This window comes from Pyrus communis, chromosome 17 (genome assembly GCF_963583255.1).
Source record: "Pyrus communis chromosome 17, drPyrComm1.1, whole genome shotgun sequence".
Lineage (NCBI taxonomy): Eukaryota > Viridiplantae > Streptophyta > Magnoliopsida > Rosales > Rosaceae > Pyrus > Pyrus communis.
Genome location: NC_084819.1, coordinates 15,324,755 through 15,348,293, shown reverse-complemented (window position 1 = coordinate 15,348,293; position 23,539 = coordinate 15,324,755). Strand labels below are relative to the sequence as shown.

At 36.9% G+C, this 23,539-nt stretch overlaps 5 protein-coding genes across 7 annotated transcripts; 2 read left to right on the top strand and 3 right to left on the bottom strand.

Moving 5' to 3' along the window:
* Positions 1–1,583: 1,583 nt before the first annotated feature.
* Positions 1,584–7,053, bottom strand: LOC137723018 (GDSL esterase/lipase WDL1-like). 2 transcript variants are annotated; one of them, XM_068462172.1, is made up of 6 exons: positions 6,815–7,053; positions 3,105–3,182; positions 2,677–2,817; positions 2,472–2,548; positions 2,227–2,376; positions 1,584–2,086 (listed from the first exon to the last, which is right to left on the bottom strand). In XM_068462172.1, the coding sequence occupies exons 1-6, from the start codon at positions 6,923–6,925 to the stop codon at positions 1,855–1,857; spliced, it is 789 nt and encodes a 262-aa protein (XP_068318273.1). In that variant the 5' UTR covers positions 6,926–7,053; the 3' UTR covers positions 1,584–1,854. The 2 variants fall into 2 exon arrangements, with proteins under 2 accessions (XP_068318273.1, XP_068318274.1); XM_068462173.1 differs by having other exon boundaries at positions 6,820–7,028.
* A 1,450-nt stretch (positions 7,054–8,503) lies between these two features.
* Positions 8,504–10,713, bottom strand: LOC137723017 (GDSL esterase/lipase WDL1-like). Its single transcript, XM_068462171.1, has 5 exons — positions 10,598–10,713; positions 10,125–10,202; positions 9,676–9,816; positions 9,331–9,554; positions 8,504–9,114 (listed from the first exon to the last, which is right to left on the bottom strand). The coding sequence occupies exons 1-5, from the start codon at positions 10,706–10,708 to the stop codon at positions 8,883–8,885; spliced, it is 786 nt and encodes a 261-aa protein (XP_068318272.1). The 5' UTR covers positions 10,709–10,713; the 3' UTR covers positions 8,504–8,882.
* Positions 10,714–12,048: 1,335 nt separating this feature from the next.
* LOC137723016 (26S proteasome regulatory subunit 10B homolog A-like) lies at positions 12,049–15,319 on the bottom strand. The gene is made up of 10 exons (XM_068462169.1): positions 14,901–15,319; positions 14,549–14,668; positions 14,308–14,444; positions 14,053–14,214; positions 13,843–13,929; positions 13,608–13,694; positions 13,386–13,523; positions 13,034–13,225; positions 12,859–12,957; positions 12,049–12,368 (listed from the first exon to the last, which is right to left on the bottom strand). Exons 1-10 carry the CDS (start codon positions 15,004–15,006, stop codon positions 12,294–12,296), a joined length of 1,203 nt encoding a protein of 400 aa, XP_068318270.1. The 5' UTR covers positions 15,007–15,319; the 3' UTR covers positions 12,049–12,293.
* Positions 15,320–16,075: 756 nt separating this feature from the next.
* On the top strand, positions 16,076–18,360 carry LOC137723609 (uncharacterized). 2 transcript variants are annotated; one of them, XM_068462807.1, is made up of 7 exons: positions 16,076–16,267; positions 16,352–16,413; positions 16,891–17,024; positions 17,231–17,376; positions 17,571–17,642; positions 17,818–17,922; positions 18,005–18,360. In XM_068462807.1, exons 1-7 carry the CDS (start codon positions 16,207–16,209, stop codon positions 18,193–18,195), a joined length of 771 nt encoding a protein of 256 aa, XP_068318908.1. In that variant the 5' UTR covers positions 16,076–16,206; the 3' UTR covers positions 18,196–18,360. The 2 variants fall into 2 exon arrangements, with proteins under 2 accessions (XP_068318908.1, XP_068318907.1); XM_068462806.1 differs by having other exon boundaries at positions 16,079–16,267; positions 17,818–17,925.
* Positions 18,361–19,637: 1,277 nt separating this feature from the next.
* Positions 19,638–23,201, top strand: LOC137723143 (vacuolar cation/proton exchanger 3-like). The gene is made up of 11 exons (XM_068462314.1): positions 19,638–20,008; positions 20,259–20,326; positions 20,416–20,444; positions 20,791–20,987; positions 21,134–21,343; positions 21,724–21,858; positions 21,948–22,064; positions 22,157–22,210; positions 22,315–22,431; positions 22,521–22,615; positions 22,889–23,201. The coding sequence occupies exons 1-11, from the start codon at positions 19,727–19,729 to the stop codon at positions 22,899–22,901; spliced, it is 1,317 nt and encodes a 438-aa protein (XP_068318415.1). The 5' UTR covers positions 19,638–19,726; the 3' UTR covers positions 22,902–23,201.
* The last annotated feature ends 338 nt before the right edge of the window (positions 23,202–23,539 follow it).

Sequence of the window (23,539 nt, the reverse complement as noted above, 5' to 3'; positions counted from 1 at the left end):
CCGAATTGCAAAGGCACAACTCCTTTCCACGTAAAGGGCCACTTGCAAGGGCAGGATTTGTAATCATCATGAATCAGATAGTTCACTTCACTTGTAAATTTTCCTTTTGTTACAAAGGAGGCCCACGGCCGAGGACGGGGAAGAGCGAGAGTTAAATTCTCTACAAGTCCTCAACCATGATTCAACAGTGTTCTGCAAATCACATCTGAATATATCTTAAATCTCAATGCTTGGTCCCCAATTCATGTGACTCGCCCGCGATGCTGTGTTCAGCAGTGTTTACAGTTGCAGACTTGCAGTGCCATCAGCCCGGGGCGGTTCATAAGGCGAATCCTATGCGAATTCTGTTGGTAATGACTCCCATTGTAGGCTGGGCTTCCAGTCTGCTTCTCTAAGCACATTCAGTATCTCCTCCACCATAACTGTGTTCCTTTCCGACGAAAAATGGATTCCATCCCTGCCATTACCAAGGACTAATGTTCGATTAACATCCGATTAAGTGGGAAGATAAATTACCATGTGGAAACTGCACATACTTAGAGCAAACAGCAGGCCAGTCTTTTGTTTTCTGAATTGAAAGTCCATAGATCAACAGCCTTGACACCGAACTACCTGCGCGCCTCTAAACAAGCATCTAAATACATTTTGCAGCACTCGTTTGTTCGAACCTGCTCCAGAATCCTGCCACTGATTTTGGTTTGAAACCAAGCTCTTAGAGCTGATTAGGAAAATAAAGAAACTAACACAAAATCGTCACCCTAGGCCCATAAACACCTGTAATTTAGACGTATTTGTTCCTCGTCCAGAGGATGAGCAGTAAGAGAGATAAAACGAATATTTTCCGAAAGATCTGGCAAACCAAATGTTTCTCTTCACTGTTAAAATCTGCATATTTTCATGTACAGATGGATCGAGACTTATAGAAGTGCTGGAGCTCAGTCAATAATCTGTAGTTAGTGTCTGAATGGAGGGAAACCAAGAGAAAACTTGGACTGCAAGTATCAGAAACCTTGGTACGGATGTCTACAGTTTGATCATTTCTGCAGACATATATAATGAATTTTGAATGTCTATATTTTGTATTATATGAAACCAAGTACAAGGAAAGCTCATATAAATGAGCGGAAGAAAGGAAAAGAAACAGAAGCCGAAAACAAGGAAAAGCAAAGCAGAAAGAAAGGAAAAGCAAAGCAGAAAACATGGAAAAGTAAAGTAGAAAACATGGAAAAGCACTTCCTTGATTTATGCTTTACCTACAACTAAAGGTGAGGACAATCAACAACTGTCACCACTATGACAACTATGACAGCCAATGTACCATACATACACCCATGCTTGCCGACTAGGATTTAGACTAACCCTAGAACTTCCCTAGAACTTCTTCCAATAATATAGAACTCCTAAGAGATGACAAGGACAAGCCGTACAATGACCTGGACTCGGTTCGCTTTGCTGACTTGGATCCTTATGTGTCTCCATAGTGACAGCCTTAACGTCACATACTCTATCTGACGAAGGGTACCAATACCCTTAATAATAGGCCGGCGACAAAAAAATTTCCATGGATTAATTCTGCAGACGCCTTTCCAAAATAACCATTTGCCTTAAAAATCCGAGTAAAATCTTTTAGTATCATGAATAAATCAGATTATTCAGTTACAATTCTCCTTTTGGTACAAAGGAGGCCTTAGGCCGAAGGCGCGAGAGTTAAACTCTTGCCTTGAACTCGAATGCTCTCTACTATTGGATCTACATACGAGTCGTCAATTATTATCAATTCTGCAAAGTAACAGGCTTAATACATCCCTTGCCTTCAGCTATATGATTCAGCTAGGTTTCTGCTAATCATATATCTTAAATCTCATTGCTTAGCCCCCACTTCATGGGACTTGCCGCAGCGCTCTGCTCAGCAATGTTCACAGTTGTGGTTCCATCAGCACTGGGCGGGTCATAAGGTGAATCCTCCGAAAATTCTGTTGGCAACGACTTCCAGTGTAGGCAGGGCTCCCAGTCTGCTTCCCTAAGAACCTTCAGTATCTCCTCCGCCACAATCTTGCTCCCTTCGGATGAAAAATGGATTCCATCCCTGGGCGAACAGTACCAAACATACACACCCACCCACCCCACAAATGGTAAGTCCAACGATTAGCTTAATTAAGTGGAGTTGATAAACAATATAATGTCTGATTAATTGGAAAGATAATTTACATATGAAATTATACGTACCTAAAGCAAGTAGTAGACCAGTCTTTTATTTTCTGAATTGAAGTCCACAAATCAACACCTTTGACATCAAACTCCCGGCACACCTCTAAACAAGCATCCGAATATATTTTGCAGGACTCGTTTGTTCGCTTCTGCGGCGAAGTTTGATCACTGATTTTGTGTTTAGGAAGAACAAAATAAAGAAAACAAAGCTCTTAGAACTGATCAAAAAAATGAAAGATAGAACTCATCACTACAAAGCACACCTCAAGTTTTCACGTATTTGTTCCTCGTTGACAGGAGGAGCAGTAAGAAAGATGACCCGAGTTTTTTCTGAAAGGCTCTGGCAAAAAATATGTATCCGTTAGTACTGTTAGATTTATATGCATTACACACCAAGAAGTTGCTTATATAAATGTCATGATCCATGATTCCGGATCTGTATATTTTCACTGTTCTACAGATTATTACCTTTAAATGTTTAGCTATCTTCCGCATATTTTCTACATATTCATTACGTGGTACATGAGCGCCTAGGCCCGACGGATGAGGATGCATTGAATCATTACCACCGAAATAAACTATCACCAAAGACGGCTGAGTTGTAGCATCCTGTATATGTCAAATTTAATCACACATATCAGCATCAAAACTACTACGTACTAGGAAGAAGTATCTCGTATGCAATTTTCAGACACCAATCGTACGAGCCATGATCTATATGTTCTTGCACCTAAGTTCGAATTTAGTATATGCAAGCATAAACGAGCAGACATGCTATACTGATAGTTGGATTTGACACAAATGTTGAAGTCAGTGCGTCGTTGATGTGAATTTATACAGCCCTTTGAATGCATTGCCCATAAAGTCCCCAAGGCGAGATGTTGATGAACATATACCTTAGGAAAAACTTGCTCCAAAACCTGCAGAGCACGCCTCGAGTTCCAACCAGCATATCCTCGCAGCAGTACGTCCGCCTATGCTCGAAAAGGTTTAAGATCAGTGATGTTATTAATTAACATGAAACTTTATAAACATTTAATCTTTAGCAGTTCTCATTTTTTGTGAGAGAGATAGATGAAAAGTATGCGAGAGAAATGACGGAAATAAAGAATGGAGGAAAGATGATAGAGATGTAGAAGAAATTTAATAGAAAGGCACACAAAATGAAGACTAAAACCGAAAAATCGTTTTAAGGTTTTTTCACTTCCAAGATTTTGTTTTCATTATTTCTTCTTAATCTCTTTTTTTCGCTCATATACATTTCTCATATTTCAAGTATGAAAGGAGAAAATTAAAAACAAAAAACAAAAAGGGCACAAACTAGAAGTTCTCTTAAACAAGGATAAAACTAAAAGACAATTACAGTACAAATTTACCAACAAACTGAAGAGACCCTGGAGGAGAATGGAAAAAAAAATATAAACTGGGAAAAAGAACATAAATAAAAGAAATACGTATTGGTCTTCAGAAAAAAGAGAGAAATCTTACTTGTACATGACTCGCCATTTCAATGCGTAATAATTTTGAAATAATACGTATATGAAAAAACTAATCGTGCCACAACCTTCCTTCTTACACCAGTATATTTGACAAAGATGCACAAACAAATATATACATGGAAATCAAAACTACTTTCACTTTAGAAAAGTAACTATCAGATAAATCCAATATTTTGTACGTCATTCATTGAATCTTCCTTTCTTGATTCTTCGTTTAAAAGAAGAGGGCATAAAGTAAAGTATGAGGTCCCCATTGTCAAAAATCCATAATTCATCCTAATGGTGGTCCAAACATTGCTTTAACAACTAGTTCCAATTAGCTACCATAATTAATTCCATAATAATTACTTGGGTTAGCATCTCTTCATGTTTAAGCTGATTTTTGAAATATACCATAAAATTTTAATTTTCTCATATTGTACTAGTTCTGAAATTGATGGTGTGATGAGTGTACGACCAGCTTTTAGGTTGACGTATAAGCCACATTGCACCACGTGCACGAACAAATGAATCATCATCAGCGTTTGCTTCACTTAAATCAATGTTGTGTATACAAAAAAAAAGAGATAACCAATCGTATATTTTGGTCCAAACTATTGGGGGTGTAATATACAAGAGCCCAAGAACAGGTCCCACACATGACAGGTCGTCTATTTAACAAATGACTAGAGGTTCAAACGCCAAAAAAAAAAAAAAAAAAAAAAAATATATATATATATATATATATATATAAAGTATTTGGATCCTCTTCTGAGCCCAAGAAGAGGATTCTCTGACCAAGACATGTGAACCGTTGAATTTTTATCCAACGACTACAAACAAGGGAATTACTTTAAAACTATAATAATTATAGCTGTTGGATAAAATCCAACGGCCCACGTGTCTTGATCAAGAATCCTCTTCTTGGGTTCAGGAGAGGATTCAAATCCATATATAAATTAATGGGTAAAGTACAAAAAACTACTTCAACTATTGGTGTCACGACACTTTCATACCTCATCTTTTAAAATTGAAAATATCATAGCTCATCTTTAGAATTTGGTCCAATGTTATACCTTCCGTTATTTGGCCGTTTACCTTTCAGTTAAATGCTGACGTGGTTTGATTCGGACCCACTTTCTATTAAAAAATCATTAAAAAATTATTTAATATTTTTTAAATATTAAAATAATAATAAAAAGGAAAAAAAAAAAAAAAAACAACCCTCGTTCGTCCCTCCCCCTTCCCCCCTCCTTTCTCTTATCCCTATCTTCATCTTCTTCCCAACACCTGCAACCCAAAAAAAAAAAAAAAATCAAAATCCAATTTGTCTTCTCCCCGCACCCACCCTCAGTTTGTCTTCCCCCCTCCCCACCCCCTCTTCTCCCTCCTGCAACCCAGAAAAAAAAAAAAAAAAAAAAAAAACCCAGATCCCGTCGGCAGGAAGATGGGTGCGGAAGAGGATGTGAAGAATGGATGAGAGTGGTGGATTTAGGGTTGGCAGGGGGTTTGGTTGGGGGGAGGAACGAATTGGGTTGGGTTGGGTTTATTTATTTAATTTTTTTTCCCCTTCTTCTTCCTCCTTCTTCTTTCTGGTTTGCAAGGGGTTTGTTTTGGGGGGGGGGGGTGGATTTGGGTTGGGTTGGATTTTTTTTTTTTTTTAATTTTTTTATATGGCAAATTTTTTTTTTTGGTTGAAGATTAAGAAGGGAATAAGATGAAGATGGGGAGAGAGAATGGGTAGGGACGAACATAGGGTTAGGTTGGAATTTTTTTTTTTATTTACTTTTTATTATTTAAAAAAAAATATTAAATAAGATTTTTTTTTTTAGTTTTAATAATATTTTATTAATTTTTTAATAGAAAGTGGATCCCAAATCAAGTCCCGTCAGCATTTAACTGAAAAGTAAACGGCTAAGTAACGGAAGGTATAACATTTGACCAAATTCTAAAAATGAGGTATGACATTGTCAATTTGAAAAAATAAGGTATGAAAGTATCGTAACACCAATAATTAAGATAGTTTTTTGTACTTTATCTTGAATTAATACAATGTCAAATCTCAAGATGCAATGTGAATTTTTTAAAACTTATGGACTACGTAAAAAACGAACTCAAAGCTGAACGGTCGATGTAATTAAACTATGATTATCTTTCACCACTTTCACTTTGCTTTATTGTCAAGGGCATCAACGATTATTATATGCAATATAAATACAGTCAGATTATACATTTCCCAGATTAAAAAATCCCAATAAATATCAGACTCAGTTGCTGGTGGTCGAGATAATGGGAATAGGATTCTCTCCGGATCCTCATCAATCAATCGTGTTCATTTATTGTACATCGTGTGGTTATAAATCATTTTAAATTTTAAATTAAATATAAATAATATTAAACGAAAATTGATCACATGATGTACGATGAACGGTTAATTGAATCTCGGATCCCCATAAAGAGGATCCGGAGAAGATCCTTGTCCTAGATAATGATAATTATACACTAATGGAACATTAAAGAAAAATTAAATAACATAAATTATTGATGGAAACTGACAGTTAAAAGAAAGCTTTTTCTAGCTAGTTCATGAATGTGTGAACTAGAAGAGTTCAAATAAAGATAACAAGATCATGCATATAAGGACATCTAAAAAGATAAGAATGAAGAATGCATACATTGTCAAGTTGATTTGCCAAGTTGAGGGTTACCTACTAACCCGAAAGTTTATGACGTGCTTAATTTGTGCTTTGCAACTTGAGATGGTAACGAATCTCACCATCTTTATTTACTCTCCACATAACAAATCATTTTAATTCATGCTTATTAGTTAATTACACGTCAACGGCAATACATGCATTAATATGTATATATATATATATATGTATGTATATATGTATAAACTTAGAGAGATTAATAAAAAGCGTGATGACTCACCCACGACTAAGAATAAAAATTGCCCATCAATCAACATGAAAAGTTTATCAGGCATCAATGCATGTCTTTGAAAATTTGATAAAGAAAATCGCTATAAATTTTGTTTATAAGCAATTATAAAACTGAAATTAATTAACCATATATAAAAATTCGTGAGGAAAAGAGATGATGAGAAGAAATTTGATGAAGAACACCTTACGAGCATATAGGTCAGCGAGAATGGCACCCCATCCTCCATGGCTGTAACTGAACTGGACGATGGACGAACCAAATATCACAAACTGAGGTCTTACTGGTCCAACCATCTCCCTCTCTCTCTCTCTCAGAACAGTGTCTCCCACTAGCTCTCTGTAGTTCTCTCTGACCTGGATACCTTCTTTGCTGCAAACACTACAACGTTATGCCCGAGGTCGGTAGCTTTTACAAACATATTCTTACTTTTCTCTATTTTATATTTGTAATTCGGATACGAAACATACTATTCACCGCTTGGTTGCGTACACAAGCTGACAACTCTGTAGAGCATCTTGTATGGCGATTATTCGTCCCCAACATCACGTGTCAATAATACAAAAATATGAAGATAAATTAACACATTTTTTTTATTTATTGATACGAAACATTGTATCATGTTACATATATCTTTTTCGTAGATATTGGGGATGAAATTTTAACTAATTCAAATGGGAGGGGATTCGAACAAAGTGGCAAGGAGAAGGAATTCGAACTGCAGAGGGGAACAGGTACAACTCAAACCAACTAGTAAAATCTGACATTTTTATAATTAATTGAGGACATTATTCACCTCTTTACTACTATAAATAAATGCATTCTTTAAGGGGATAACAAGAACTCACACACACAAAGATATCCCTACATTTTCTCCCATCTCTTGCCGCACCCTCTTTCTTCCCCTGTCAGATAAATTGGCCCAACACTAATATAAAATTTTCTCAATTAAAAAAAAAAACCACCTTTGTTAGTGGGAATGAAAAAGCTGGATTATAAGAAGGGCTGGTTTGGTATTGCTGTGCTTTAAAAAAAAGCTGCTTCTGCTGTGCTGTGAGAATAAGCAGCTGTGAAATAAAGCAGCAGAGTGTTTGGGTAAACTTTTTTGTAAAAGTGCTTTTGAAAAAAAAAAGCAGTATTAGAGTGTTTGGTAAACTTTTATGTAAAACAGATGTGAAAAAAGCCAGTTTTTCAAAGCTAGGTTTTGCAGCTTCTTGTTTTTGGCTTTTTTTCATCCAAAACTATGAAAAAAAGCTGAAGCTGAGTGTTTACCAAACACAAAAACAGCTCCCAGCTTTTTTTGATAGCAGCTTTTGTCAGAATCACCTCAGTACCAAACCAGGTCGAAGTCAGTTCTCTCTAAATCAAAAAATTGTTTTTCTTTTTGAACTTGTAGTTTAAAAATCTTATTTTATACTCCTCACAATTGTATTTTCTTTCTAAATATATAAATTTTGAAATGCAAAATAAATTTTTGAAGTGACAGTAACAATTCTCTATTTTTTAACGAGGAGAGTGTGGCAAACTTTGTAATTTTGGTATACGAAATATGAGTCATATGTCACCAAAGTTGTAGAAAAAGAATTTAATCAAATCTATAAAAGCAACAAGTGTTTAGTATAAGATGCGTTACGTGGATATTATTTAGGGTGTTGCCATTGACACCTTAACAAAGGTCATTGTGCAATTCAATAATTTTTTTAGAGTGTCAATAATATCTCTTATTATGTAATAGTTTAACATCTCCGATTAATTTGTTTCACATGTTAAAATTCATTTTTGCCGTGAAAGAAGTATTTGTATCAGTGATCTCACTTACAAGAAGATGCATGTTCATCTGACGAGCACGTAGTGATGACTGATGAGTGCTTGGATTCTGGGGAGGGTTTTAATAACCATTTGTCTCAAAACATTTCAGGCAGCTGAATCTTTATCATATGTAAATTCAGAATATCATTCACTTATAATTTTCCTTTAGCATCGGTAAAAAGGAGGCCTTAGGCCGAGGTTGAGGAAGAGCGGGAGTTGAACTCTTCTCTTGAGCTTGAATACTCTCTACTATTGTATGTACAAGTCCTCAATTATTATCACTTATGCAAAGTACTCTTAGTAATTAACAGGCCGAATTCTATACAGCCATTATCTACCTTCGGCTGTATGATTCAGCTAGGGTTCTGCTATTGAATTATATCTACATATGTGTGTGTGGGGGGGGGGGGGGGGGGGGAAAGCAAAACAAACTTGCACTATATCTTAAATCTCATTGCTTAGTCCCCAATGCTTGACACCCTCATTAACGCTGATCTCAGCGATGTTTATAGTTGTTTTTCCATCAGCAGCGGGCGGATCATAAGGCGAATCCTCCGAAAATTCCGTTGGCAATGATTTCCAGTGTAGGCGGGGCTCCCATTCTGCTTCCCTAAGCACCTTCAGTATCTCCTCCCCCACAATCTTGCTCCCTTCGGATGAAAAATGGACTCCATCCCTGGACAGATCAGCATCATACACGCACCAAATTGTTAGATAAGTGGAATTGTTAAACGCTTGGGAGCTGTTATTGACACTCCAAAAAGGTCATCATGCACTTTGCATTTGTGAAATAAATAATAAAGTAGATGGAAGATGATATTTTCGAAGTGCCAATAACAACTCCTTATCTGATTAAGTGGAAGGATAATTTATAATATGAAATTGAACATACGTAAAGCACGTAGTAGACCAGTCTTTTCTTTTTTGAATTGAAGTCCATAAATCAACACCTTTGATATCCAAGTCCCGGCACACGTCTAAACAAGCATCTGAATATGCTTTGCAGGATTCGTTTGTTCGATTCTCTGGCGGAACATAGTCACTGGCTTCATGAATTTGTTCCTCGTTGACAGGAGGAGCAGTAAGAAAGATAACGCGAGTTTTTTCTGAAAGACTCTGGCAACCAGATGAATCTGTTAGTTATACTGTTAGAATTATATGCATTACGCGCCAACAAAGTTGTTTATACAAATGTCATCCATATCTTGCAGATTTTCACCTCTCTACAGATTATTACCTTTAAATGTTTACCAATCTTTCTCATATTTTCTTTATATTCAGGAAGTGGTACATGAGCGCCTAGCCCTGACGGATGAGGATCCAACGAATCATTACCACCGAAATAGACTATCACCAAAGATGGCTGAATTGTGGCATCCTGTATATGTCAATTATAATCACACAACATCAGCATCAAAACTACATGTATAAGTACGTATTAGGAAGAAGCATCTCCTATGCAGTTTCCGGACACCAATTGTATGAGCTATATTCTATATGTTCTTGAACCTGAGTTCTAATTCAGTACATACGCCCGCAAACGCACAGACATACAATTAGAAGTACTGCTCGTATGGCTTTGACACAGATATCAAACATGTCACTCATTAAAGTGAATTAATAAAGTCCTTGAATGTATTATCCCTCGGTTAAAGACCCTCAGGTAAGATCTCCATATACACTTACCTTGGGAAATACTTGATCCAAAACCAGCAAAGCACGCCTCGAGTTCCAACCAGCGTATCCTCGCACCAGTACGTCGGCCTATATTCCCGAAGAGATTAAGGTCGGTAATGCCATTAACATGGAACTTTATCTAGGACATGAAAATACAGGGCCTATTTGATAAGCATTTCATCTTTAGTTTTTAGTTTTCATATTTGTGTTACAATTGGAGGAGAAATTGTACCAGAAATTCAGATTTCATCATCATGCTGGTTCACACATTGCTTTCCAATTAGTATTATGCAATATTGTATCACAAAGTAAAAGAGAATTAAGAGACGGTTTTTAATAAAGAGTGCACGAAATTTACGTCTTCGAAAAAAAAATCACACTAGTTTTTTTTGTAAGTAATTATAAAAGTGAAATTAATTGATCATGTGTATATAAACATTCTTGAGGAAAAGAGATGACGAGAAAGAAATTTGATGAAGTACCTTACGAGCATAGAGGTCAGCGAGAATGGCACTCCATCCTCCATTGCAGAAGCTTAACTGGACAATGGACGAGCCAAATATCACAAACTGAGGTCTTGTTGGTCCGACCATCTTTCTCTCTCTCTCTCTCTCTCTCTCCTTTTTCTTACGTTATGGTTGGATTAGGTTTAGGCTTCTATATATATAGTTGATTTTTTATTTACAACGCTAGTAGAAAAATCAGAAACAATTTTTGGCACCAAGTTGATTACCCTAGATATAGGGGGAGGGGATTCAAACTCGGATTTAAAGGGCAGGAAAACCAAACAAGCTGCAAATAGTGTGCAAGGCCAACGGAAATTTTAAAGAATTCTTTTTCTGGATAAAGTGATGTCCAAACTTCCAAGGAATGGCTACGATCCTAGTCAACTAGTCAACTCATGTCATACGTATTTGTGTTCAATTGAATTAAAAATAATTTTAAAATGATTGCTCTAGAAATACTAGAGGTGTATTACTCTTTGAATCTATCAGAACATTTAAATAAAAATTAGATGAATTATAATTTATCTAGATTTTCGAACTACGTTGGGAAACTCCGAGAGAGCATCGACTCTGAGAATTCCTTTATTCCAACATGTCCACCCCAACTTTTTCTTGAGGTCTATGTTAAAATATACTTCAAACTCAATACTTGAATAAAAACATAGCGTCAGCGACTCTTGTTTTATTTTATGAGTACCCTAATCTTGCAGGGATTGAGACATCAAGTGATGCGGCTAAAGATGTTGCCACCCACATCTGCAAAGTCACCAGAGTTGAGCAAGAGTAGCAGAATGTTGTCCTCCAATACAAAAGGAAAGACATCCCGGACGTCTCTCGGATTGCCAACCTCTAGTCAGTTCAAAAGATCAAACAGATCGTCTTCATCATCACAGAGAGGACTATCATCAATTGATGATCTTCCTGACGGTGTGTAGGTTGAAATCTTTTACCGGCTTACCTGCACTAAATTTGTTTTACAATATAAGTGTGTGTCCAAGCATTGGAGCTCGATCATCAGACATTCTTATTTTATTGGCCGCTTTGTAAATGCCCAAAGTGCTAAGAGAACTCCGAAGATACGCACGCTGATAAGCGGTAGAGCGGTAGAGCGGAGGGTTTCCCCTTACAGTAAAAAGGTCGTCGCCCAGTGTACTAACGGTAGTCAGACGAATCATGAGTTTTCAACGTTTGATGAGTTGCCAACCATTGTAGCGACATATAACGACTTAGTTTTGTGTTGCGAAAGCTTGTATTATCAACGCAGTTACTACATTTGTAGATGTCATGCCGACGAGGAGTTGGATTCATTAGCGACATTCCCGACTGTAACGGTGAGAAAGACGATTTGGAAGGAGACAGAGCATCCAGCTTAATGCCGATGAATCATTGCAGCCTCTGCTCGTGTTCTTATGAAAGAAGCACACTCGTGAAAATAATTAATCTTTGAACCCCGAATTGAACATTGACTTACATTCTTCATGTAAAGAAAATGTGAGTCAAAATGCAATTCAAAATGTGAGTCTGGTGGTAAACACATTCTTAGAAGCTATGTTGCAGTACCACCGGGCAGTAGCCACATCTCGTAGAGAAAATATAGCACAACAGCCCGATCATGATCGGAGTTTTAACTTTTACGTAACTCTTCATGTAGGTTCAAAATTCAAATCTGGTTTCATTCCTTCCCAAAATCTGCGTTGTAGTGGGAACTAGATTCAAGTTTCTTTGCTTCATTCAGTTTCCGTACAGCCTGAGACATAAAAACACACCCTTAGAAGCAAGATATAAAAAATCGATTGTTTGCATGCACAGTGCCAAACGAGCAAGACAAACACCAAATATTTGACGACACTTGACTTTAGTAGCACACTCTTATTCTGTCCCTTGAGGTCTTGGGTTCGATGACCTTTAAGATAGTAGGTAGTCAAACCCCATAGGTGTCAAACCCAACAAAGCCATCAAAAGAGAAAGTTAAAGATTGTGACCTAGAACAACATGAAATAGACAACCCTAAACACCGCCAAAGACATTCTTGGGTTCCATCTCTAATTGTTAGAACAAGGTATGGGAGTAGCTCCGCAAATGAAGCATTGGGACTTCCATAATTTTCAGGAATGGACATAATCGATTTTCATGCCACACAACTGAGACCATGGCCCATGTAGTTTTTAAGGCTCATTTCATCTCATTACTCATCATTTTTAATAGAGTAAAACATCAGTAATATATTTAACGCGTACCTTCATGAAATCTTCATGGATGACATAATCCCTCTCTGCACGGATTGCACACATCCCAGCTTCAGTGCAGACATTACGGAGATCAGCTCCATTAAAACCCTGAATGAAGACAATGCATCAAATCATTGAGGCAAAGCATGTAACAGACTCTTTTGAAATAGATAATCATGCTTACCTCAGCAAGCTTCACAACTGCCTCATAATCAATTTCCCCATGTTTGGCAATCCCGGCGGCATGGATTTTGAGAATTTCCATTCTTGATTGCTCATTAGGCAATGGGATCTCTATCTTGCGGTCTAGTCGCCCAGGACGCAGAAGTGCAGGATCCAGGACATCAGGCCTATTAGTTGCCATGATCATTTTCACCTGCGAAATGAAATTAATCAACTTCCATAATCCATGCCAAGCTATGATCTACTTTTATGCCATTAAAGGTTTACACAAGCATGACCAGTAAGCGAGTTTCATCTGTCTGTTGTGACCAAACCAAAAAAATCAATCTTGATTTAAATCAAAATATACTTACCTTTCCAAGCTGATCAAATCCATCTAACTGGTTAAGCAACTCCATGAGAGTTCGCTGAATTTCTCGGTCTGCACTAGTCCCTTCACTAAAACGCCGTCCACCAATAGCATCAATCTCATCCATAAAAATGATACAAGGCTAGACACAAAGTCAACAAAATTAAGCATCTTTCAAATAGGAATATTTAATGTTATAATGCTAAAAAAAATTTCCAGCTCATACCTGGTGATCACGGGCATAACCAAACATTTCCCTTATCAATCTTGCACTTTCACCGATATATTTATCAATAATGGCACTTGATACAACCTAGGCCAGGCATAGCAGTAGCCAATATCAAAGATAAGTTGAAACAATTAAAAAGATTCTAGTCTTGTTCAAAGAAACACGTAACTACATATGCAGCAATACAACTTATAACGTCATAAACAAGCTGCTATCTAGAAGAATGAATAACCTTTAAAAAGTTAGCATCTATGTTGCTAGCAATTGCTCTGGCTAGTAATGTCTTCCCTGTTCCCGGAGGACCATACAGAAGAACACCCTGAAAAAATTTGAAAGGTGAATACAGTAAGAAAAGAAAAGTTCTATTTGAAAATTCTAAGTTTCTAGGTTTCTGAAAATATTGCTAAGAATACGAAGAACACCAACAACAGTTTAAAATTACCTTGGGAGGTTTGATCCCCACTCTAAGAAAAAGTTCAGGATTCATTAGCGGCAGTTCTATGGATTCCCTAAGTTCTCGGATCTGATCTGATAGTCCTCCCACGGCCGAGTAACTAACATTACCAGGATCTTCATGAAGCATATTATATACAATGGGATCAACCTGCCAACAAAAATATGAAAGAATGTTCATGAATAGATGAGTAAAGTGTCCAACTTTATAACAAATAATCAGATGATAGCGGATAATAATTACTTCTCTGGGAAGAGCCCGCATGATTGTCAAAGTCGTCATATCCAAAACAACACGCGTGCCAGTCACTAGTTTTTCCTTGTCAACCTTACTGCGACACCCAACGACATATCTAGGGCCACTACTGGCCTTCACAATCACTGAGGCAGCAAACACAATGGCCATTAGATTGGCAGTTCTAACAGGGTTTCCAACAATTAAACTTTAAACAATGAAACAAGCGTTAAGAAAACAATCTGCTTACAGCGTTCATTATCGAGAGGCCGAAGAACTTCACCAATAATCTGTCCAACGCTTTGAAGGGACTTCAAATCATCTTCAGTTTTCCCAAATTCTTTCCTTGCAGTCCGCAAGTTCTCCCTCACTGCAAACCGTCCCACCATTGCAAAACAAATCAATTGTGTTTCTTCAAAATATCTAAATTTCCCAATTCACAACAGAAAGCTCCAAACAAACCTAAATCAGAGCAGAATCGCTCAAGTGAAATGTGAATCGAAACCCTAAAAGGGAGAGCAGAGCTTACTAAAAGCTTACTAATTTGAACAATTAATTTGATAACTGAAAAAGGGGATAGGGTTTCAGGGTGCGGAATTGACCTGCGCGAACTCGGGAGTCGAGCTCCTTGTGCTGGAGTAACCTTTTGCGGTAGTCGAAAACCGCAGTGCGACGGCGTACGGCGTCCTCTGATGTCTCTGTCGTCATCGCAGCGCAGCGCTTCTTTGGTGGAGAGAAGTATATAGTAACTCTTTGAATTAGAGAGAGTGGTGGGCAAATTTATTTATAGTGGTGGTCCTTGTGTTCCGAAACTATGGAATCCTGATGGACTCGGGCTTTTAGTCTGGTGGCTGGGTTTGTGGTGGTGGTGGATGACCCTAGCAGCGATGGATTCGGTGGCTCCGGCGACGCCGATATGAGAGAGAGAGAGAGAGGCGAGAGGGAGGGAGGCTGACCTGTTTCAATGGTTTATTAGTCTTTCTAACTCTATGCACGAGGTTGGGGGTTCGAATCCTCTTCGTTCCCTTTTTGCCAAACATTACAATCCTTCCTTCCCATTTGATATATATATTTAAATTGTACTGTTATTTGGACTCTAAAAATATTATTTTACATTTTTTAAAGTATATTTTTAATTGTCATTTAATGTTACTGTATAGTAGTATTTCTATGTTCACTTGTAAGTAAGAGGTTTTAGGTTTAATTCTCGCAAAAGATGCATTTAAACCATATTATTATGGGTAATTCAATGTGAGACTTTTTTCCACTCTTACTCCCTTAGTATAAATAGTATCGTTTGTTAAAAAAATGTATTTTAATTTTAAATATAAAAATTTTGAAGAGCAAAATTAGAAGTGTTCCTAAGTTACAAATTTAGTGGATGATGAGGTTTATTCTTTCAAATCTTAATATAAAAAATCATTCTATAAAAAGTAAAATAAAAAGAACAGAAAATTCAAACTTTGAAGTATTTGATGTTTAATTTGTGGTCAGATTTCTTCCACCTAATCCTCCTTATTATGTAATTCGGACACTTAAAATTTGATCTAATGACTAAAATTATTATAACTTTTTAGAGTTTGCTCCTATTTGTAACCGTTGGATTAAATTTCAAGAACATAAATTATTTAATAATTTCCTAATTTGTGAACGAAAACCTATTTGTATTTGGAAACAAAATGATAAAATATTATTGGGTAAACCGCGAGAGTTTCTCAAATATAAGGGGGGAATTAACAATATTTTCCCTCAAATACAAGAAGAAAAGAAGAATACTCAAAATATTGAGACTGATTTCTGAATTTTTACTGTTTTGGGGGCAGGATTTTAATTTCCAATCCTTGTTTTCTTCTCCGGGTAGGTTTTGCCTCCTCGCAGCTTCTGTTTCTGAGCAGAAGAACGACGACGATGGACATTGCTCTCTTTTCCCCATCTTCGCTTTTTCATGACGACGATGACTCTTCCAGTGGTATATTCTCTCTCTCTCTCTCTCTCTCTCTCTCTCTCTCTCTCTCTCTCTCTCTCTCTCTAACTTAGTGGGTCTAAGTTGCAGGTGAGGAAAACACAGAGAGCCAGCAAAACTTCGTAGAGAGGAGGCACGAGTTTCCTGGGATGGTATGTCTATTCCTTCATCTGGGTAACACCCAGAAACGTGAATTTGTCTTTCACTTCCTCTAACTGTAATTTTTCATATTTTTTCTTTTCTGTTCTGATTTGTTGAATTTGTGTTTTTTTTTAATCTCTTTCCCATTTGAAATCACTTAATGAAATGAAATTTCGTAAACAGGTTAGAGTTTAATTTTACGCGATCGATTTATAGTTTAGAAACAACATTTACATTCATATGTATCATTTGTTCCATGGATAAATCAAAACTCAAAAGCACATATATGAGTTCGATTCCGTGGAATTGAGTGCTTAGGTGCATTCGTTTCAGGGGGTATTCGACCTTTCGTTGAACGCCAAAAGAATTATTTCGAGTTCTAGTTTTAGTTTATATTTCAGCTTGGTTCTTGATTGCTTCTTTGTAGAGTTTGGTAGTATAGAACTTTTAGTACTCTAAACTAAGATAAGTGGTTCGGATTGGTACAGGAGTTGGTCGTCCGAGAATTTTCGTTTCATCAGTTGAATGCCAATTTACTCTGGCCTGGGACATTTGCATTTGCAGAATGGTTAGTTGAACACAGGCCATCAATTGAAGGAAGGCATTGTCTTGAACTGGGCAGGTTTTTCTCGACTGTTTCTCTTCCATATGTGTATGCAATCATCTACTCCTGCATGGAAGGATTACTTGAATCCTTCTCTTTTTCTTGTTCCTCGCACTTTTTAGTGTTGATCATAGGTACTGACTGCATCACATGGATGCTTTTTTCACATAGGGGAAACCCTTTGTTGCTTGTAAGCTGATGTTGGTTTGTCTACTGATTGGCAGTGGCACGGGTGCTTTGGCAATTTTTCTACGAAGATTGTTTAATCTTGACATTACCACATCAGACTATAATGATCAGGAAATTGAAGATAATATAGCTCATAACTGCAGGGTAAATGGAATTACACCTGTCCTTCCTCATATAAAGCGTATGTCATCCTTTTCTGGACTGAGTTGTCCTTCAGTTTCTTCACTCTTGAGCATTTTATTTTACTATTGTTTTTTATCTCGGGTTTCTTTTACTGCCTAAAAACATAGTGTGTTGAAATTCTAATTGACTGACTGTTTCTTAAATTTGTGCTGGGATTCTATTAAATTCATAAGATGGATGCTAATTTTTCAGATACATGGGGCGACAGTTTCCCTACTGCTGATCCAGACTGGGACCTAATCATTGCTAGTGATATCTTATTGTGTAAGTTTCTCCTGTTGTGATTTCACTCAGTTATCTTTCTTCAAACCTTGGAGAGTCGGAATCTTTATTCCGATGTTTGTAGTACTGAATATCCTCTTGATTGTAAATAAACTGATGCTCATGGAGCTGCACATTAACGGTATGCTAATGGTTCCTTTTTCTTGACTACTTGCAGATGTGAAGCAGTATCCAAATTTGATAAAAACCCTTTTGTTTCTCCTCAAATCTTACAAGCCGAAGGATGGTAAAGTACAGCCTCAAGCAAAGGATGAACAAAGTGGTGGTACTATGCTGACAAATTTGTCCAGTATAAGTAGTATATGTTGACACTATGCTCATTCTTGTTCACCTCTTGCTCACAGGAAACTCTTTTAGTTTGCCCCGGCCAGCATTTCTGATGAGTTGGAGACGCAGAATCGGAAAAGAGGATGAATCACTCTTCTTCACTGGTTGCGAGGATGCTGGCCTTGAAGTAAAGCATCTGGGATCTCGTGTATACTGCATCAAACCAAGAGAAGCAACTTCCCACGGCGACCAAATAGAGAAGGTTTAGAAGCTATATTTGTTTGAGAAGTAGCCATTCGAAGTCCCAAATTGGCAAGGCGATCCCTTTTTTTGGGTGGCTGATATCAATATTTGATCTTTCTGCAATTGCATATGGGAATGTAGGAAGTAGCAGAATAACTTTTGAAGATATTTAAACAATCCTTAGTTTGTCTTGATTATGTCTTAATTATTATTGATGTTGTTTAAAGATAATTAAGTACACATAAAGACTTGGACATGAAGGATTAACATTTCCCTTGTTTTTTTGACAAATTGATATTCTACACTACTAACTTGTAAGAATGCGGGTACATTATCTTGATCGATTGGCCAAAGTGAATTCTAATTCTCGTTAGTGTGGTGGTTTTTAGATTTTCCAAGAATATCCATCATAATACTAATTGGATGGATGGTTAATAATATTTACCAAAAATTGGTTAATGTTAATCCACCAAATTAAGAAATTAAGCCAAAAATATGCAAGGTTATGGTTGAGGTAATTTGAACAAATATAGGCCCCAAAAGAAGCCTGGCTTGTCTCTTCATGGGACGTGGAGACAGCCGTTGCCAATGCTTCCAAATAACATGGTTATTTCGAATGGGATTTTTTATATTTTTTTAATTTCTGCAAAGGAGAAACTCAAGCAACTGTCAAAATTGCCTAAAACATTAGTCGAGGATTGGTGGCTTCTGGAAGTTGGGAGGTCAGTGGATCAAATTCTTCTTTTCCTACGAATATTTGAGCAATTTATGTAGTTCATAATAAGATATCCGGATAGATGTGGGTTAGGTCAATTTACCCGTCCTTTTGTATAGCAATCTGAATCATCTTTCTCTTAAATTAAAAAAATGTAAAGAATATATCATATTGCATCTCAATCTAAATCATCGTTCTTGGAAATTAGAATAATATAGAGAATATCGTATTGTACTTCAATTTAAATAATTTTTCTCGTAAATTAGAATATTGTATTGAAAAAAATGATATGCACAAAAGGAAACAATATGAATGGGCCATGAAACTCATGACATCGTATTGAAAAAAATGATATGCACAAAGGAAAGATATCCTCTCTAGATCCCTTCCACCTAATTCTTCTTATCAAACAATTCGGGTCTTTGAAATTTGATCCAACACTTAAAGTTATTATAACTTTTAGAGTGGGCCTGTATTTGTAGTCATTGGATCAAATTTCAAGGGTCCGAATTATTTGATGAAGAGAATTAGGTGGAAGAAATTCGAAGATGATCTCTTTCCATGCACAAAAGGAAACAATATGAATGGGCCTTGAAACTCATGGCACACCTCAACAATAAACTGATGGAGTTAATGTTTTGCTTGCTCTGTGACTGACATGCATTTGTGACCGTCTCCACATCTGGCAACATGCATGCCGATACAATATGTGTCCCTTCATTACTCAGATGACATAATAATCTCTCTCTCTCTCTCTCTCTCTCTCTCTCTCTACTCTCAACCAGAGTGTTTATGTCCGTCCCCTTGCACCGGGGTTTGATCTCTAACTCTCAAACCAAAAATGGCTTCCAACCAAGAATGCCTCTTGGAAAACGGCAACCCTATCAATGACACAAGGGAGGAGGCGGAGGAGGTGAACAACCACCATGGCAGGACAGCCAGGCAAATGTCAGCGTCTTCGCTGCGCAGAAAGTCGGATCCTTCACTAGCAAATGGTGTCCAGAACCGCCACCTTAGGCAGTTGCTCGTAAATCTTCAAGTTGTTCTTTTTGGGACTAAGCTTTCAGTTCTCCTTCCCACCATTCCTCTATCCATTATTGCTGTGTGCTATGGCTTCGGAAAGGTGAGTGCTTTCACTTAATTAACATTAAATATTCCATACAATTTGGTGATGAATTTCGTACTTCTTTTTTTTATCCGTTGGACTCTAAATTGAATATTTTTTAATATTTTTTTCACTCAGCATTTTTGGTGATTTTCGCACCCATTTTCATTTTAATCAAAAGAGAATCAAGTGACTTAACAGGAGTACGAAAATCACTACGGGCTATAAAAAGGCGTGTTAAAAACGACTAACCTTCGTCTTTTGACAGCCCTGGATTTTCGCTCTGAGCTTACTTGCAATAACCTTACTTGCTGAGCGGATCAGTTTCCTTACAGAGTAAGGCGTTCTACACAATCAGTTAGACTTTCTTCAAAATTATGCTTGGATTAATCTTTGCCACTATGATTTTGTACTTCAAATTGCAGACAAATATCATACTACACTGGTCCAACAGGTAAATTGTATTCATTTTTTATTTTATTTTTTATATTGTTACTTATGACGGCTCGTTTGGTGCCTAGGATTTGATGGTATTGGATAAAACATACGATTCAAGGTTATGTCGAACGTACGTAGAGCTGAATAATTTTTCATTTCGAATGGATTAGAAGGGATTAGACTCGAATGAATTTTATGCCTTCTAATCTCTTCGTTACTTCTTTAAACATATCTTGAATATAGTGAGTTATCGAATCTAATCCAATCCTTGACAAGACGAACCCTTGGAGAACGAGACTGAAGTATGAAATTGACATTAACAGAATTTGACTCTCACAATATTTTGTGGTTTTGGTTTGCAGTTGGGGGGCTTCTGAATGCAACATTTGGTAATGCCACAGAGCTGATCATAGCAATATCAGCTCTAAGCCAAAATAACATAGCTTTGCTCAAGTATTCTCTCTTGGGTTCAGTTCTTTCCAACCTTCTCTTGGTCCTTGGCACCTCCCTTTTCTGCGGTGGCCTTGCCAACCTCAGAGGGGAGCAAAAATTTGAAAGAGTAAGAATACTAAGAATAATTTTCGGATTTTAACTTCCGTAATTCTTTGGTTTGAACTTTCTTTTTAAATTATCCGAATTATATGTTGCTGCGTATACCTGAATTGCTTTTTCTTATAAACTTTATATGCATATTGTTTTCATCAGAGACAGGCGAATGTGAACTCTCTCCTTCTACTGCTAGGCACATTCTGCCACATGCTACCGATGTTGCTTCGATACGCTGGGGACTCTGCAGTAGCAGCGGACCAAACACTCCAAATCTCAAGGGCCTTTAGTATCGTAATGCTACTTTCTTATACTGCATTCTTATTCTTCCAACTGTGGACTCACCATGGATATTTCGAATCTCAGCAAGTAATTATCCTAATTTTTTTGCTGCAATCATGATTTTATTTTCATGATTCCACCCTCTGTCTGATGAGTACTGCATAGGAAATAGATGATATAATAAAAGCATCAATCTAATTATATAATACAGAAGAATCGTTACATGAAAATTCATGCTACCATTGATGAAACTTTTCATCTGTTTATTTTTTTTCTGCTTACTTGTCATGCAAGTCTTCATACTGAACTGATATAAGAGAATGAAGATCCCAAAACAAAGAGAATTTATGTTAAAGCAATTGATGATATGTGCATTAAACTTGCATTTTCAGTGCTTCCCTTCACAAAAACAAGTTGTTGAAATGTTAGAGCTCGGCTAATTCATTAGGAAAAATGCAACTTAGCAGGTATCGGAAGTTGATGGCGACAAGGATGTTCAAGAAGATGTGGCTGAGGTCGGTTTCTGGAGTGGATTTTCTTGGTTGTTTGTTGTCACTACCATCACAGCTTTGCTGTCTGAGTATGTGGTGGGCACAATTGAGGTAATTAATTAGTACACTATGTTGTTTAGTGGGTTTGTAAACCTTCTCATCAAGACATGCACATTCACTGAATTCGTGTATTATATTAGGATGCGTCAAGATCCTGGGGTTTGTCAGTCAGCTTCCTCAGCCTCATCCTTGTACCGATTCTTGGAAATGCAGCTGAGCATGCAGGATCGATCATATTTGCTCTCAAGAACAAGTTGGTGAGTAATCCTATTATCTTTGATTAATTGATCTCCTCTTCTTGCAGGAAGCTATAATTAAGTTTACATTTTTCTGTTTTGCACAATGGCAGGACATATCTTTAGCAGTCTCTTTGGGGTCTGCAACTCAGATTGCAATGTTCGTGGTTCGTGTTCATAACCTAAGCTCAATTACTGTAGTGTCTTTCCAAACCAGAAGAACAAAAGTTCCATTAACTAAAACTCTTTTCTTTATATACGCATGACGCAGGTTCCGTGCTGCGCTGTCGTTGGTTGGATAATGGGAGTTAACATGGATCTGAACTTCAATCTGATTGAGACAGTGTCATTTGCTCTAGCAGTGATCACAGCAGCCTTTGCTCTACAAGTAATACTCACATGATTAATCATACATAACTTCATATATATTAAGTATATCATACTTTCTCATATGTTTTTAACCTTGATTTTTTTTAGGATGGGACTTCACATTATGTGAAAGGATTGGTTCTTATTCTCTGCTACATTGTCATTGGAATCTGCTTCTTCGTATACGAAACACCCCTCGATCGGTGAGTCGTTAGAAGAGAAATGACTTCTGCATACACTTTTTCACATCCTGTACACCACTATTCTATTTTGGTCTTTGGTTTGAATCAAGGGTGGTCAACTTCAATAGGCGTGAACGGAAGGTAAAAAGAGGCGTGTAGAAATCACTCCCGGTAATTAAAAATGCCGTAAACACCAACCCTTTTCAATTCTCAAAGCTCTCTACACGCATATATATATATATATATATATATATATATAAACCATATTTGAAACATGTTGATTTGTTTCCGCAGAACAAACAAATAGCTAGCATCAACTTGATGAGACCAGTTATGAATTAAAGGCAGTATTCACATCCTTTGATTGACGTCGGAGAAACTTGAGGGCAGGATTGGTTCAAGGTCACTCCCAAAAGTGGAAATATGCTTCCTTCCTTAGCCTGCGATGAGATAAATTATTTGGGCCCAATTGATTTCGTTAACATTGGCCAGATTGATTTGTTATTCAAATAAAGGGCTTCCCAGCCCTGGCTACGGTTTTTCTTTTATTCTTTTATTTTTCTTTTAATATGACTATTTATTTATATTAAGAGGTCGGAAATTTGAATTAGGCTACATAATGGGCCAATCATATATATTAGTTTAAACTCACAATCCGCGAGAATTAAATCTAATACTTCGTACTATAGTTTAATAGTTAAAAGCTCGTTTAGAAGTGCTTTTAAAATGGCTGAAAACGTTTTTGTTAAAAATGTTTTTAGAACAAGTGAATCATAAAAAAACACTTAAAATGTTTCCTCCAAGTTCCAGTTATGTGCTTCTTACAGCAAACATTTTAATTGCTTTTAGAACCCAAAAATATTTTCGTTAAAAACGCTTTCAGTCATTTAAAAAAAAAAACTTCCAAACAAGCTCTAAAGGATGCTTGAGAATAAATTGACATCA